Source organism: Merops nubicus, unplaced genomic scaffold (assembly GCF_000691845.1).
Source record: "Merops nubicus isolate BGI_N331 unplaced genomic scaffold, ASM69184v1 scaffold3995, whole genome shotgun sequence".
NCBI lineage: Eukaryota > Metazoa > Chordata > Aves > Coraciiformes > Meropidae > Merops > Merops nubicus.
Genome location: NW_008610081.1, coordinates 14,121 through 31,933, shown reverse-complemented (window position 1 = coordinate 31,933; position 17,813 = coordinate 14,121). Strand labels below are relative to the sequence as shown.

The 17,813-nt window shown below is 36.0% G+C and overlaps 1 protein-coding gene across 1 annotated transcript in view; it reads right to left on the bottom strand.

Annotated features, from left to right (window-relative positions):
* Positions 1-17,813, bottom strand: part of LOC103773397 (FCH domain only protein 2-like) — a gene marked incomplete at its 3' end in the record, with an annotated part of 73,132 nt that overhangs the window by 49,347 nt on the left and 5,972 nt on the right. The window contains 5 exon segments of the mRNA XM_008940763.1: positions 5,994-6,090; positions 7,203-7,301; positions 12,343-12,447; positions 16,508-16,660; positions 16,749-16,890. Of these exon segments, the coding sequence (XP_008939011.1) occupies positions 5,994-6,090; positions 7,203-7,301; positions 12,343-12,447; positions 16,508-16,660; positions 16,749-16,890 (596 nt within the window).

The following is a 17,813-nucleotide window of genomic DNA, read 5'->3' as shown; positions in this document are numbered from 1 at the left end:
CTGACGACGTTTCTATAACCTCCCACATGACCAGTGCCTTTTTCCACATACTGAAAACTTCTTTCTTCCATATGACTTTGTCCAGCAGCTCCTTCCTCATCCACGTAGGTCTCCTGCCTTGTCTGTTTTTTTTACTCAAAGAGATGCACCAATCTTGAGCTTCGAGGAAGGGGTGCTCAGATGTTAATCAGCTCTCTTGGGCTCCCCTACCTTCTAGAGTCCTAGCCCATGGCATTCCGCCAAGCAGGTCTTTAAAGAAGACAAAGTTAGCTCTCTTGAATTCCAGGATTGCAGTCCAACTTATTGCCATGCTCCTCCCTCATTTGATATGGAACTCTACCATGTCATGGTCACTACAGCCAAGGCTGCCCCCAATCTTTATGTCTTCAATGAGACCTTCTTTGTTCATTAGTGCAAGGTTCAGCACCACACCTCTCCTCATTGTCTCTTCCAAGACTCACGTAAGGAAGTTATGACCAATGCACTGCAGCAGCCTCCTGGACTGTGGGTGTCTAGCTGTGTGTCCCTTCGATTGAAGTCACCCATGAGCAGCAGAGCACATGACCTGGAGGCTAAGTTCAACTGTCTGTAGAAGGCCTCATCAACTTTCTCTTCCTGGTCTGGTGGACTGTAGAAAACACCCACCACAGTGTCTCCCGTATTAGCCTTCATCCCCTGCCTAGGCAGAGCTTGATGAGTTCCAGCTGCTCTCTCACATAAAGAGCAACTCTACCCCCTCACCCTGCTGGCCTGTCTTTCCTAAAAAGAACATAGCCATCCATGACAGCATTCCTGTATGTACGCTATCCCACCATGTCTCTGTCACTGCAATACAATTATGGTTCTGTGACCTCATCCAGATCTCTGGTTCTTCCTGTTTATTCCCCATGCTGCCTGTATTGGTATACAGGCATTTCAGAGACTTAATCAAGCAAGAAGGTATCTCTGGAGGGGAGTAAGATGAACCACCACAGTATGCATATCCTCCAGGTGGTTGGCTTTCTGACCCTCGTCTTGGAAGGCAGCTCTGGAGCATTTGTCACTGCTCTGGCTGGCCTGGCATATTGCCCACTTGGATACAATGGCAGGAGCATTACCATTTTTGGACCACACCCCCTGAGCCCATCAGTTTAAAGCCCTCCTGACTAAGCTGGCCAGCCTACTGCCAAAGATGCTGTTGCCTCTTTCAGACAAGTGTATTCCATCCCACTCTGGCAATTTATAATCATCAAAGAATGTCCCATTGTCCTAAAACCCAAACCCTTTGCAATAGCACCAGCCACGTAGCCCGTAATTAAGGTTCGTTATTGGTCTATTTCTGGCTGCCCCCTTTCCTCTAACTGTGAGATGGAGAAGATAACTCGGGCACTAACATTTTTCACTCATACTGAATAATGGTACAGCATATGTAACTGCCATCTGCAGATGATTGTTTTATTAGGGGGCAAAGAAATGGCAAAGATTATGGCACTCCATTTTTGTCTGTATTACAATAAAAATTATTTACATGTTATTAATTTTTTAAGAAAAAAAAGCAAAAATAAGAGGAACAATTTAACAAATTACCAACAGCCACTAACAGTGACACCAGAAAAAATAAATAAAACCAAATAATCTGGATTTGACATTTGTTTCTGTTTTTTATTGGACAACGCAGCACAGCTGAGTCTTCTTTTGCCTGCAAGATATATCTAAGTAAACTGTGTTGTGGGCAAAAACTAATACAGGGACGAACACACAGTTCCCCACATATAAGAAGTAATTCTGCAGCTAAAAAGCAAAAATCATTCCTGAGTATCTACCTGTACAGCTACACAGGCATTTGCTAATCTCTTCAGATACATTAGATATTATCCTGCCAATTTCAGACATGAAATCTAGGAAGAGCATGAGCTCCTATTTCCTAGAGTTTCTACTTCATCCAGCATCAAGTTTTCCTACTGGAACAAAACAAGTTTTTAATGGATTTTTAGAAGGTAAGTAAGCAAAGCCAGAACTCATGGATATGTCATTAATCTGGGACAGACATCATCTCCATTACTGATTTAACATATCTTTTGGCTGGAAGAAAAGCAGACATTTTCTGCCATGCAGTAAATGAATTTCCAAGGAACATGCAGCAACAGCCTACCACATACAGAAAACTGATTGATCAGAAGTGGCTAACAAGTTCTGATCAATACTGCAGGACCATGTGAGTGACAAAAACAGCTTCCAACCCTGCTATTAGACCTCAGGAATCTGTCATTGAATCACAGAATAGTTTGCGTTGGAAGGTGCTTTTAAAGGTCATTTAATCCAGCTCTTCTGCAATGAGATGGGCCATCGTCATCTAGATCAGGTTGCTCAGAGACATGTCCAACCTGAGTTTAAATGCTTCTAGGGATGGGGTATCCACAACTTTCCTGTTCTAGTGTTTCACTGACCTCAACATAAAAAATGTCTTCCTTATATCTAGTCTGAATCTATTCTCTTCTGCTTTAAAACCCTTACCCCTTGTCCCATCATTACAGGCTCTGATTCCTTGTCCCTAGCCTTTCTTATAAGCTGCCTCCAAGTATTGAAAAGCCACTAAAAGGTCTCCCCAGAGCCTTCTCTTCTACAGACTAAACAAGCCAAATTCTCTCAGTCTGTGCTCATAGGAGAGGTGCTCTGGCCCTCTGATCGTTTTTGTGGCTCTCCTCTGGACACGCTCCAACAAGTCATGCCTATCCTGTACTGAGGAGTCCAGAGCTCGACATAGTACTCCAGGTGGGTCCTCACCAGAACAGACTAGATGGGAAGAATCATCTCCCTTCACCTGCTGGACACACTTCTTTTGATGCAGCCCAGGATATAGCTGGCTCCCTGTAGTTGTTGGCTCTCTACAGCTAGCTGAAGGTGTGTATTGCTGGTTCATGTCCAGCTCTTCATCCACCAGCACCCCCAATTCCTTCCTGCTAGGGCTGCTCTCTATCCCTTCATCTCCCAGCATGTATGGATCCTGGGAGCTGCACTGATCTAAGTGCAGGACTTTGCACTTGGCCTTGTTGAACTTCGTGAGGTTGACATGGGTCCACTTCTCAAGGTTTCCAAGTTTCTCTGGATGTTAGAAACAGTTCAGAGAACACATTACATTCTGAACTGAAGCCTTACTGGTTACTGCAGGTCCTGTCAGGTCTCTTTCTTCAATGTTTCAGTGTTTTACAATGTAATGTTTTTTCAGTTAACATTGAAAGATTTGCAACTGCATGTATGTGGCTACTCTTTTTACACTGAATGGAACTCAGGGGAAAAAAAATCGAAATGAAACCTTCTACAAATACTTAATATTAAACTTAACTAAATACAATATTATTAAAAATGGTTAATTAAAAAAACCTCTAAAACTTAAAAAGATATTTAAAGCAAACTCAGTAAGAAGTAGGTAACAAAGCTGATTAGGTAAGTATTTAGGTAGCCATTAAAAAAGAGCCATTGTTAAGAATTCCATAAGAAGCCAAAAAAACCTCAAAGCATTTCTGCTTGAAAGAAATGTTAATTGTACCACAAAACCAGTGTTAAACTCAAGAAGCCCCTGTCTACCGTGACTTCAGGTGACAGAAATTAGCCACCAGAGGGAGCTCACATAAGCTGGTACAAACGAAATCGCCAGACAAAGAGAAATTTCAGAAATGCAGATAAAAGTTTAAGAAAATAATTGTTTATATCTAGAAAATTTTACTGCAAATTGTTTATAGGCCATGTAACAAGGCAGGCCTCCTCGGTACTTCATTTCAGATTCATTCTTATTTTTATAGCTATAAAGGCAAGTGAACTCTGCTATGAAGAACTGTAACTATAGCTAGAATATACTGAAATAACTGAATTATTTTGTTATGCATTACCTTTTCAGTATATTTTTTTCCCCAAACTCAGCATTTCAGAAAGTGTCCCACCATCTAGCTTAGTATACTAGCCCACAAATGAAGTGGAAAGGATAAGGCCTACACAGTACGGGGAAATTTTAAAATATTTCCTTCAAACAGATTTAGGACTGGAATCTTAAGCAACAGTGACATCCATGAGATATTTTTTCTATATTTGTTTTGTAGAAACAGTAAGTATCATTTTTACATTGAATATTTAGATTTATCTGAGTACCTATCTCCTTCTTCAATCTTAATAATAAATACATTATACACAAAAAGACTTCCAGCATTTGCTCCATGACTTAAAATACCTTTCTATTAAGAACAGTTCTTAAAGGCAGAAAAGCTTTTTTTTTTTTTTTAAAATCAAGAAAATGCAGTCCTTACTTTCCAGTTCATTGTTAGAAGGCTGATACCTCATTTTGCCTTCCAAATCTTTGTAATTTTCAAAACTGTATGATTCTAAGTTAATAAGATAAATATAATAGAAGCAGGAACCACAATTAACAATCATAACAGTCTGTGTTTCTAGTCTGACACTTTACAACTTCTTGTGAATTTGTACTCTTTAGTGTTGAATTTGCCTGTACTTCCCCTTGGCACCATGACTGCTTTACAAAGTTGATAACAACACGATAATTTAACATTGTAAAAGAAAATTCAAGGGGCAAACCTTTCCACACTAAACACGCTGATCTTTCCTTAGAATACTTCGCTGTTAAAAAGAATTGAAGAAATCAAAATCACCTTGGCAAACGCTTTTATTTGGCTTCAGAGAATACAAATGGGATCTGAAGGACTCCGTATAGTAGCAAAGACTGTGTACAACTCCTCATATTAAATTAAAAAGGTATGTGTTACTTTTCTTAAGATTACTATGTTGCCTAGCAAAAGCCGGCACTAATAACTGGGATGACTTGAAGTGCACAGAGTGCTAGTATACAGTAGCCAGGGTCTTTGTAGTCCAGGGAGTCAGAATCCTAAATGCAAGGTAGAGATGCCTAGCCATAACATCTCAGCAATAGCTAGTCAAAGAGGTACGGACGCTGAATTTTCACATCTTTGTCCTGATTTCAGGCTAACTGAACTTGCATCCCTGAAGTTCATACTTTTTCTTTCTTAATCTTCACTGATACTTACAAAATACACAGTAAACTTTTGAAAATTTCATATAAAACCTTACCTCAGCCCACTTGGACATCAGCATTAGTGGATCACAGAAAGAATATGAAACAATGTTATGTTAAAAACATCTCACAGAGGCATTTTAAGATATCTAATTACAGCTAACAACGTCCTATAAATTCTCAAGATCCACTCCGTTATGTACACTCTGGTTCTGAAAAAAACCTTTGGGCTCCTATACTAGAAGACAGAGTTGCTAGTCAGGACTCCCAGTGCTGAAGACAACAGAAAAGAGTACTACAGAATTCCTGTACTCACACCCAAATAATAAAGTGAACTCTTTATTCTTCCTACAATACTGGATACACAATACTACGGGATTGTCTTCCTATGCCAGTACAGGAAAGTCTTATACACCACACCGAACAAGCAGTACTTTCAGAAAGTACTACTAAATTTTATGCTTAGTAAATAAACAGCCTATTAAAAGAGATAATTTTGTAAGCTAACCAGATAAGCTGATGCAACCGTTTCAACAGTTCAATAAGCATTTTTCTGGATATCTGTTTGGAATCCATCCACAAATTCATAATAAAGTTTTTAAATTTATGCAGAAACAGATAGCAAACAACACATAGTTTGTGCAAGGGACTTTAGTTTCTTGACATATTATTTCACTCATGTACCAAAGAACAGTATAGTTAAAAGTTAAAAGCTCCCTTAGATGTCTACATAGAAGGACTCAGAGCTACAGATTGTTGTGTTTTACAAACACAAATATTACAAATGCATAATAAATAGTCTTATCAATTTCTCCAAATCATCTAATATCAAAGCTAATGAATTCTGAGAATTTGAAATTTTAAGTATATTAATAATAGAACACACAAACACATAGGGAGCTTGACTATTTATTAGGAATGGAAATCTACAGTTGTAAAATTAACATTTCCTACTCTGTTATTTTTAATCTCTTACCAGGTCTTTCCTTGCCAGTTCCTTTTGACTCTGCAAATTTCTGTATTAAACTCTCAACTGTAGTATTTGCCATGTTATTAATAAACTCTTCATGCACCTTCAAAAAAACCACATCACACAAAAGGAATTTAAAAGCCAGTAATGGAAAGAATGTAACTTTAAAAAGTGGTTTTCTCTAGAGTTCAAGTTCAAAATACTTCCCCTCAAAAATATATTACAGGGTTTCCAGAAACCAACATTTTATCAAAGAAATCCCATCATTGTTTGAGTATTAACAAGTGTGTACATCACAGATACAAATTAGGAATGAAAGACTACAGCTTGATGAAGAGTCTAGGATCTACTTCCATTTCTTCCATCTAAACAACTTGTATATAAAATTTTCCGAATTTGTCAGCAACATGTCCCACTACAACATCAGGAAGACGAACAGTCTGGCAGCCTTTTAAGCCAGCAGCAGTTAAGGGTGTGAACTGTCACTACTGTATTATCACAGCTTCCACCTGCTTGAGTAAAAACATTACTGTTGTAACGTCTTTGGTCTGACAAAGGAACAACCCCATGTTGTTAATGAGAATTTTTTTCCAAGAAGGCAGTATGCATATGCTTTAAAAATAAATTGCATGACTCTTATGACCATTCATTAATTAGCAGAGAACCTCAAAACTGAGGAAAATAGTGATTCTAAGTGTACACAAATAAAACTACACGTCAAAAACCTCTAAAAATTAAGGGCTACTTATAAGAAATATTAATTAACCCAACTTGCATCTAGAGAAAAGATACTATAAAACCTCGTTACTGAAGATCTTTTGCTCATAAAACCTGAAGTGTATCAAAAATTGGGAAACTTTCCAGAGTGAATAAAATTCAAGGTTTATTCAAAGAAAAGCACAAGTATCCCCATCATGTGTGAAAAAAGTGCTAATTCAATATCTAAAGAACAGAACTTTGAAATACACTAAAAATTCTTCAAATTGTCAAAATATTTTGTTTTCTGTTAAATAAAATGTATCCTGATTTATTCTGTAAATTTTGTGATACTGAACTTATAAATGACATTAAAAGAAATGGGTTTATGTTGAATTTACCATCATTCAAAAGATGTGATCTTGTAATTACCACAAACACAGTAAGACATGTTCCATTTAATAGTTAAGAAAAATATGTAGCATAATCCAAATAAACAAATGATAATATAAAAATTACCTCTCCTATTTGTAAATGAATTTCTTTTATGGTATTTGACAATGATTCTATAATTTCTTTCATACGAAGAAGGTGCATTTCTTCAATGTCTTGAAATTTCTGTAAACCAATACCAGCAATTAATCATAATGGAAATATTTACTGAAATACTGAACTATAAATTTTAATAAATAAATACACTAAATGGAAAAAAGAAACTTTATTTTTCTTCCCAGATCTTGATCATGATAATTACAATGTTTAAGAGAGGTGGTGAATTCACAGAGTTATGAAATAATGTACTTTAAAATACAATATATTATTTTAAAACCATTATCCATTTTTTTAAAAAATTCACTCTTAGAACTTCCATCTATCTTGATTTTTAAAAAAATCTGACCTACTTCTACCAAAAGAAAATAGAGGATGTTTAAAAAAATATATCTTCTCTCCATTACTGAAAAGTCTCAACTTTTCATCTAAATCCAGAAGTCTTAGTTCTGGCTCTGTTTTGGATTTCCTTCTTACCATTCTGTCCTCCTGCTCACAATATACACATGCATCAACAAAGCAGTTGAAAACTGTTTTTCTCCATCAGCCTTCCTCTTAATTACAGAGGATATGGTCATCACCAGTAGACTACTCTTTAACGTTACCTCTTTTACCAATTGCCTTATTATATAAACTGTATTATTTTGCTTTCAAAACTGAGTCCGCCTCCATGACAGCTGTCAACACATGTACGCAATGTGTCCTTCCATTGTGTGCTTGTTTCCACTACCTCATTATGAGCCAAACACACAGTCCACTTATAAGATTATGCCAGCGATACTTCTGTCATGTTTGGTTTGAGCTCTCCATAAAAGTCTGCAAAACAGAGGTACCAGTTTCCTTTAAACTCTCCTCTATAATGCATATCAATACAGCTGGCCATTCATAGGTATTTTTTGTCTTTAATTTCAGTGGAAAGCACCCCTCTTCCCCAACTGTTTCCTTATTTCTTGTTTATTCTTTTATAGTTGAGATTTAAAGTCTTCAATGTACAGACATCTTGGCCTTGAGGAGCACATATAATACAAAGGGTTTCTAATCAAAGAATAAAGCTAGACATTATAATACAACCACATCATTCTTATCACAGAGATAATCATTAACCAAATATTTTACCTTCACTTTTGAAAGATCAATGCATTTTAAAAAGATGTACTGAAATTAATCTGTTAATAACCCAACAAATGCAAGCCGCGTCATACTGTTTTAAAACATAATGCAACTGAAAAACCATAACTGATGGGAACTTTAGCTGTCAAAGTCAGTATATACAGTTTAATTAAGCATTACTCCATTTTATAAACAGGTATGTTTCCCTGTAAGCTTTCCAATGTTTTTTTTAAAACGAGTTATTGCTCATTCTTGAACTTTATTTCAAGTTAACAGCAACATCATCTAAACTCTACTCAGTCCTAGGTAAGACAGAAGACTTTTAAAAAGTAACTTAGCATTTTCAGCTATATTTTCCAATAATTGACTTTGTTATATCATTAAAAAAAAAACAAACAACTTCTACCAAGGTGGAAAATCTGGCAAATAATACATGATATTTTCTTAGTAACTGCATAGCAATTGCATAATACAACTATAGCTTTACTCAGAAAATGTTTTTATCCAATTTCTAAACAACAGCAAACTATATTTTCCCACTTCTTTAATCACAACAAAACCTTCCATGCTTTTTTTCAGAAAAAATCATAACGTGCAATTCAAGATTAGGAAGATTGTATCTTTCAAAATTCAACCTCTCAAAATCAGGTATCACGAGTCATTTTGCTTTGGTAACTGCAGGTAAGATAGTATATGACAAAAGATAAAAATACAAAAATTTCTGCAACAAGATCGGTGGAGTTTAAGAGGAGAGGACAGCTAAGTGAGGACATTACTACATGATTACCTAGAATAACACCACAGCAATTCAAGATGAACGTCCTCAAAAATACAGTATGGGAACAGTGTGAGACAGATTTAAGCTAAGCCGACTGATTTTGCACTGAACAGCTGAGAATGCTCACCCTCCTCACTGATTTTGCTTTCAGAATTAGTATATTTTCAATGAAATGTACTCTAAATTAATATAATCTAGGGTGTGCTTTGTACAGAATTGGGCTTTCACATACTCATGGGTGTTATTTTTCCAACCGCATCACCTTTAACGTAGCCCTCCTGCAATTACACGGCAGGTGCAGCCACGCTATTATACTTGAAGCAAATCCCACTGGCCGAATGGCAATTCTCATTTCCAGTGTGGACAAATGTGGAAAGTTTCCAGGTGTCCATTATCACAATAAGTGAAAATTTAAAGTAGAAGTGTTGGTGCAGTTAGGGAACTAAGGACATTTAAACAAACGTGGCTTGTAGCAAGAGGTAACTTTGTACCATTTTTGTATTGAGAAAAAAACCAACCCAACCAGATCTCAACTTTCCCCTTCCCCCTCTCCCCCACAACCACCAGAAACCAAAGCAGCCCAGAAGCATAGTGAGTTTTCCTTGCTGTAACATCTGATACAGTAAAAACATTTTCCTCTCCACACATCTCAGCCTGGTTTAAATACATAATACCCACCTAATAACACAAATTAGGCTGAACAAAGAGCACCTTCGTATTTTGTCTCTAGAAACAAAATAAGCTGTTACTTTTCTCATTCTTTTCTTGTAATGGATTGCTCAAATGAATTCTTTTTTTTTTTTTTTAAGTACAAAATGAAATGTTGAGCTAGTTTGTTTGCTGAAAGCCCCTGCATTTTCCTTGCCTAATTCACTGACAGTAAAACACATTTCAAATACTCTTCATGTTTATCTTCTGTCAGTTCGAAACATGAATTCCTTTTCATTACTCACATCTTCCCTGCTCACTGGGGACAATTCTACAGTGCAGTTAAGCAAAGCCAGCTTATTGAAGCCATATTTCTTAATTTTTTTAAAAAATTGTTTCAGAGAGCAATAAATCAACTGCAATAAACACAGCCTCTTTTGGTAAGGTAAGGAACAGAAACCAGTGAGCTTTTGTGAGACTAATTAAAGATTTATAGCAACCTGACTAAACTTGCTGTGCTGTGCATCAGAAGGATTAACAGAGTCTGTTTTTAGGGGGTTCAGTAACTTCTAGAGCAAGGCAAATAAACAGGGCAGGAACACCTTGATCCAGAAGAGCCACACTTGTATGCAACTTCAGAGAAATAAATGGAACAGTTCAGTATTTTTTCTGGTATTGATTTCTTTGTAGCAAAAGGTGTAGTCTATGGCAAAAGTCAGGCTGCACTATAATTTGTACAAATCAAACGATGACAAATGTACTGGAACACTGACTGAGCAAATATGTTAATTACATTAACAGGAATACTACAAAAAAATTATCATTTTGGGTAGTAGCAGTATGTGTTCACATATGAGTTTGATTGTACCTACTCTTATTTCTGGAAGTTCTCCAGGAGTAATGTTACACTCCAATAATTCTTTGGTTGCTACTATATTACACTTGTTTCCAATAACTAAGATACATAACAGTTAAGTTTAAAAACGGTGCTTAGTCCCAAAATTCTCAGGTGATTCTAACCACATATACCAATTTCAGTCATAATCCCAGTCAAATTATCTAGGGATGACTGATATGCAAATATTTTAAGTTACAGTGAAGAGACACACAACGCTAAGGCAAGAGATGTAAATGTGTAAGGTGGACACACGTGCAAGTGAGTCCAGGTCAGTAGCACAGGTTAAACCACCATAAAGATGAAATTATCTACCCTTGGTACCACATTATCTCTGCCTGTGTGCCAGCCCTAGCGCTTGCGTGATCTCTTAATAAACCAGACTGCAGATGTCTTCTGGGAATACAGCTCCTCCAAACAGAACAGAGTCAGGATACTGCACAAAAAAAACCAACTTCTGCAAACTCTTCAAGGAAAGGTTGTCATGACTCCTAACATAACAATCATTTTAAAAGCTGAATTTTGCAGCAGCATGCCTGAGCACTACAGTATTGCAAATGCCTGGACCATTTGCAACCAGTGGGTGGGAAGAGTTCTGGCATGTGATACATGTGGTACCCTTTCTCTAACAGCTGTGTTGAGCATCTATTTATTCAGAGATGAACTAGATCAAATTCCAATTAAGTTCTCAAAGTACAGAAGCAGTCTATGGTTTATGACATGTCAGCCTACACAATCCCCACGCTGTGAAATCTTAATTTCCAAGCAGTGAAGCAAAAAAACCTAACTGTTTGCCACTTAGGTTAAAAATACAAGACTAAATGTTCCTAATAATTCCATCTATGCCTAAAAATTAATTTACAAAACAAATGAAAAGAGCAAAGACTTTTCAAACAAAAAGAAAATTAAGAACTTGCAAAAGCTTTACTGAGCCAAGAAACCCACACAAATAAATATGCGAACCAGTTCTTGAGTATTACTACTAAAAGCAAAAATGAAGTTTGTTTTCTGAAATCTAGGGGATAGTGGAAAAAAATCTGCTAAGAATAGATTTGAAAAAGAAACTTAGAAATGTAACAAGAAGCAACATACACAATGATACCAAGAACCTGATATCCTCTGGAAAATAGATTAAAAATCTTAAAAAAAATCCCAGTAACCTGAAAAGATAAAAGAGCTTTTCACAACCTCAGGTAAACCCCAAGAAGACACTTTAGGAAGCTGTAACTAAAGTGCTTTGCTGGAATGATAACCAAAAAACCATGTTTGAACCCAATATTAGAACTCCTATGAGTGACTTCTTGGTGTCCAGCAATTCACAGAATTTTCCACATGATCACAGTGCATCTACAATACTTCCAGGAGTTAATTTTATTTTCTCCCTAAAAATTTCTTCACGAAGTCTTCCTAGAGTGCTTGTGCTCACCCATGGTATTCAAGGATTGCCATCACAACATACATAGACAGTGTTTACCCTTCAGAGATATTACTTTTGACACTAATGTTCATATCAGTTTCCAAAGGAGATCATTCTATCTTGAACAAATTTTTTAAATATTGAAATTTCAGATGTCTTCAGAGATTGAATAGCAAATATTAATCTATTATAATGGTAATTATATTAGATATAATTATAGATAATTTATATATAGATAGATATAATCTAATATAACACTTACCTGTGCAGTTTCTGTCATTTTTTGTTCAAAATCAGATTTAAATGCAGCATATTTATCCACATATAGTTTATAGGTATCTGTAGCTTTTTTTGATTTAACTGCTGCCTGTAGATCAGTAAAAAAGTATCAAATGTCACACATACAATCTGACCCAAGGTTTTCAAAATTACTATTAAAAGAAAGCTTGAGATAATCTATGAAAAAATTTTCAGGAGTGTATCAAAACAGTGACGTGTCATAACAAAATTTCACCACCAAGTAAGCCAGATCCAAGTCTTTAGAGATTTCTATTCAAAGCTATGCATAAATCACATTAAAAGGTAACAAAGTTACTACCTCATTTAAATCCCTTCCTTTTATCAACAATGATAATTTATAATTATTTTGAAACAAAATTTGTATTGCTGAAGTTAACTAATTAGCTCTTGTCAAATATTTAGATTTGCAACAGAAAAAGAGGAAGAAAGTAGGGCTGTAATACAGACCAAACAGTTATTTGTGCAACTTTGAAAAAGCCAAAGGTAAAAAAAAAAAAAAAAAAAAAAAAAGGACATGCAGTTCTCTGTTAGAAATAGAGGAAGAAATTAAAAAGTACAGGTGCTACCTCGATGGAAATTTTAAGATTAAAAGATATTTGGAAGTGAATTTAATACAGAACATACTGTCGGCCAGATTTATGCACCTTACTGTTGTTTATAATAGTCCTTTTTGGCTTTATAATTTATTGATTTTTTTTTTCCTTCATTATTTGTTGTTAATAAACCAAAATCATCTTTCTGGGACATCCTTCTGTCTTTTTCTTAAAAAAAAAAAAAATAATGGAGAATCCCAATACTACATGGAGAACAAAACTGAATGAAGTGAGTGATTGTGGTAGAGGAAAGTTATTTTCCAAGTTTACAGCATGACACTGAAGATGGAGTTAAAACTCTGATATTCTCACTATTCCCAAGTTCTAAGTTAACAAAAATAAAAATTGTCTTAAACACCAGCTTTTTTATTAGCTTCTTTGTTCAAGGTGCCTACTTTATCTTATGGAAATTTCCCATCTCTTGTAACTCAAAAGTATTCCTGAATTGTTAATGACATTAGTAAAGACAGCTGTATATTTGCTGCTGCTTCTTCTAGTTCTGAACAGCACTCCTTCCCTATTTCAAATCAATTTCATCTGTCTCACAGTATAAACAAAAACTATTTCTCACTTGCAATGACCTGAAAAGGTGATCACTACATATAGCTTTCAAATTAATTAATGAAAGATGCCCTCTGGAAAGAGAAAGTTATATTCCGCAATTCCCAACAGAAAAACAAATTAAAATTGTAAGTAATTGTACAGCATTAATGCTTGTTCAGCTAGGAAAACATCAACCAGGACTTCAAAGGAAGAGGAACCAAAGCTACAGTTCCATTTTTTCCAGTTGCAAAGAAAGCTTAAGCAGATCTTAGTCACATAGTCTTCTAAATCCAGCATAACAGATCCAGAAAATACTTCACTGTATGAATAATATATATCCTTCAGGCATTAAAAAGAGAGCATAACAAGTTGTATCGAACCCATCGGTTACTTGTCCGGAATGGTCCTTCATGATTCTCACTCTTGCTTTTAAAAATAACTGACTGCTTTGCAATTAGATGATTCCAAACATAACCATTGAAAAGAAAGGAAATACCAAGTTAAAAGACTACAAAAATATGAGATTTTTTTTTTTGTAAAGCATTATGTAATTGCACATGATATGCATGGGATTTTGACAAAATTCAAACATGCTCTGTCTCCTGTAATTGTGTTAATGATGACCAGAATCTGATGTTATATGCTGAAGAGCATCTACCAAAACCAACTACTCAGCAGGACAGACAAAACAATAAACATGTGAACATTGTATGATTAACTAGCAGTCTCTTCTGAAAACAGGATGCGTCCGTTCTCAGGTGCAGTAACTGCTACAGCTCTATTTAGCAGATTTACAGTAAGTGAAAGAGTAAGAATCAGTCAAGAATTTTTGTCAAGTCACTACGAATAGAGAAGTTCACATATCAGGGAACAATAGGAAATTATTACACAAGTTTTCAGCTGCAATGAAAATTGCGATGTCTCAGATACCTCCTCAGATTCTTCAACAAAGTGTTTCTCCAAATATTTGGCTTTGTGATAAGCTCTTACCATATTGGTACAGATCCCCTACTTTCTGATAAAACAATTATTCTGCAATTTTGATAGGAAACATTTTGCATTGTGTTAAACGCAATAAATCTATTCTCTGCCAAAGGAAAAACAAATGAACACGACCTTTGCCATCATGTTTCTGAAATTACCAGTGTAAATTTGAATAAAGGCAGACTAAAGAGATGTCATAGTCACAGTTACCTGCTCCCATAGGAAACATTTTTTAAGTACTTGTAGAGCATTCAACTATGACCTAATTTTTCAAATACAAGTATCTAGGGAAGATGTATAAAACAGTAAAAAATGGTCTTTATCCTACAGTGCTTCCTCTTTCTCCTTTCTCATGCCACATTAGTCAGACTCAACATTTGTTTCCAACTGAACAAGAATAATGTTAATTAAAAACAAGCCTTCCATCAAGTCAACTTTTCCTACTGAAAAGTTTCAGTGTATTTACAAGAATTCAGAAAAATTACAGCTTGAACAGACTGGCAGGAAAAACATCTGCCACTCATATAACCATGATTCATATCTAGAACACAACATTGACTACCACTTGAGGCAGAAGCTAGGAAAAAAAGCTAGATTTATATCAAAGATGAAACTATCAAAACATGGCCAACAGGATCACTTTTGTCATCAGTGAAGACAATAACCAACTCTATATGCTCATCCTAGAGAGCAGTATAAAGGGCATTAAGATCATTCTAACAAGAACAGAGTCCTACACAGAAAAGGTAACTGAACTGGAAATACGCAGAGGCATCAAGATTTAAAAAGAGAAGATGGTTACAGACAGGAAAACAAGACATCTTTCCAATACTAAGTTTACTGAAAACATGAAAAACTTAGTGATGCCAGCAGGTCAAGGGAGATGATCCTTCCCCTCTACTCAGCACTGGTGAGGCCACACCTGGAGTACTGTGTCCATTTCTGGGTTGTCCATTTCAAGAGAGAAATTTCATGGACACACTAGAGACGGTCCAGCAAAGGGCGACAAGGATGACAAAGGGTCTGCAGCGTGTTTCCCGTGAGGAAAGGCTGAAAGAGCAGGAACTGTTCAGCCTGGAGAAGAGAAGGCTTAGGGGGATCTTACTGATAGATGTAAATACCTGAAGGGAGGTTACATAGAAGATAGAGCCAGGCTCTTTCCAGTGGTGCCCAGTCACAGGACAAGAGGCAATGCCTGCAGACTGAAACACAGGAGGTTCCCTGTGAAGATCAGGAAACACTTTTTTTCCTGTGAGAGTGACTGAGCATAGATACAGGTTGCCCAGCAGGGTGATGAAGTCTCCACCCTTAGAGATCTTGAAAAGTCACCTGCATGTGGCCCTGGACAACTGGCTCTAGGTGGCTCTGCTTGAGCAGTATGGTTGGAGAGGATAACGTTAATGGTCCCTTCCGACCTCAGCCTTTCTGCAGTTCTGTGAATGGATCAAACTTCCTTATAATCCAAGGACAGTACTAAATAAAACGTCAAGATGCTCATCCCCTGGGCTTTTGGTCCATGAAATTGGAACTCTTTAAATTAGCACTAAAGGAACGTTAACTAGTTTTTCTACTCAATGGAACAGACTTCAAATACTTGTCCCTTCAATGAGACAAAGAAGCTAATTAGACAACAGAAAACCTCCTACCTCTTAATTCAATGACAAGGGCATTGAGCATTTGAATATTTACCTGAGGAAATTTATGTCAAAAGATAATAGATGGTGAAACAATTATATACCACTTCTGTAAAAGCCACTACAGAAAATCATCATATGAAGCAGGTACTCACAAAACAAAGAATTAGAACTGCAGTGCAGTTAGAACAGATAAGGAAGTAAATGTAAACAAAAGATAACTAGGCATTCAGAATATCATGCACATTATGAAATAGCCACAACTATGACTTTTAACTACTTTTAGCCCTTTCAGAGCACTTCACTTACTAATAAAAGGTGAACATTACTGACTGATAGCACAATGAATTTAAGTAAGATGTCACACAACTACCTTATCAACTTCACGCTGTGTTGCTCCTTCCTTTTTCAAACGTTCTTGTTCAACGCACTTTGCATTGTAATTTTCCTTTGATTTCTGTAAGGCCTGAGTGATACTTTGAATATTTTGTACTGCTTCCAATGTTCCTGACACATCTTCTTTAGTCTGCCAAATATCACAATTGTCAAAACCAAATAATCTTAATTATAATATTAGCAAGTCATTCAACATGCATAAGAAAAAAATAAATTACCTTTTTATAAGCCTTGATTTGTTCATCTCCATACTTGTGAACTTCTTTTATTAGCTCTTGTAATCTCCGCACAAGATCCAAGTGACAGCTTGCTAGTTTTTCTGTTGAGGTTTTGAAAACATCCCAAACTGGCGCAAATGTCCTAAATTGACAAAACTAATGTTTAACATTCATCTGGATTTTTTCCTTCTAGATTATGATTAGGTTATGATTTTTTTTAATAGTGCTAAAGTATAATTGGTAATTTTACAGAAGTCCACTTCTGTTCCTAAAACTGAAAGAAACAATGCCCAAATGACTGCTCTAAGTTCTTACTGAGAAGTTTCAAATGTACTCAGTGTCCTATCTACTAATTTTTCCATATTTTGTTCTACCTGTACTGACTCTAATGAATTAACCACAAAAAAATGTTGACTTTATCTTCTTTACCATCAGCACAAAATAATGCCAAGTGGTATTCCTAAAGATGATGCAAGAGCAGATCAAAACAATTTTAACATGTAGCAGTATTTCTATGTGTACACTTGAACAGTGCAAAGAAATGAAAAAAAATGTTTGGTTAGTTAAGTTTCTAGTTCTCTTACATCATTATTGCCACAGGACACAGTAAAAAAAAATATTGGCAAAGATGGTCTGCCACTAAAAGGGACTTACTGATTAAGAAATTAACCATATGGCAAAGAAGGTGAGGGATGGGTAATTCCTCAGAATCAGCTCTCTATGTTGAATAGACTTCTCCAGCTATTCTAAGGATACGCTCCTATCTGCTTCCTGGTTAAGCTGTTGGAAAACCAGTACTATACGTAGCCCTGAAAGCACCAACATTCAACAGGCAGATATGGAACCTTTGAAGAGCAGCGACAACTGGTATCAAATTATTCACTGATGAAACCTCCTCACATTTCTAGCTGTGATTACCAGATAAAAGAATCTAGCCTCATCTAAGAAGTCTCAGTTCTCATTGGCATATATAATGAAAAAAACATCCATTAATCGTTCTAGTTTTAAAAAACATACCGCCTTGTATAAAGCTTTCATTAAACTAGGGAATAAGTCTTCTGAAAA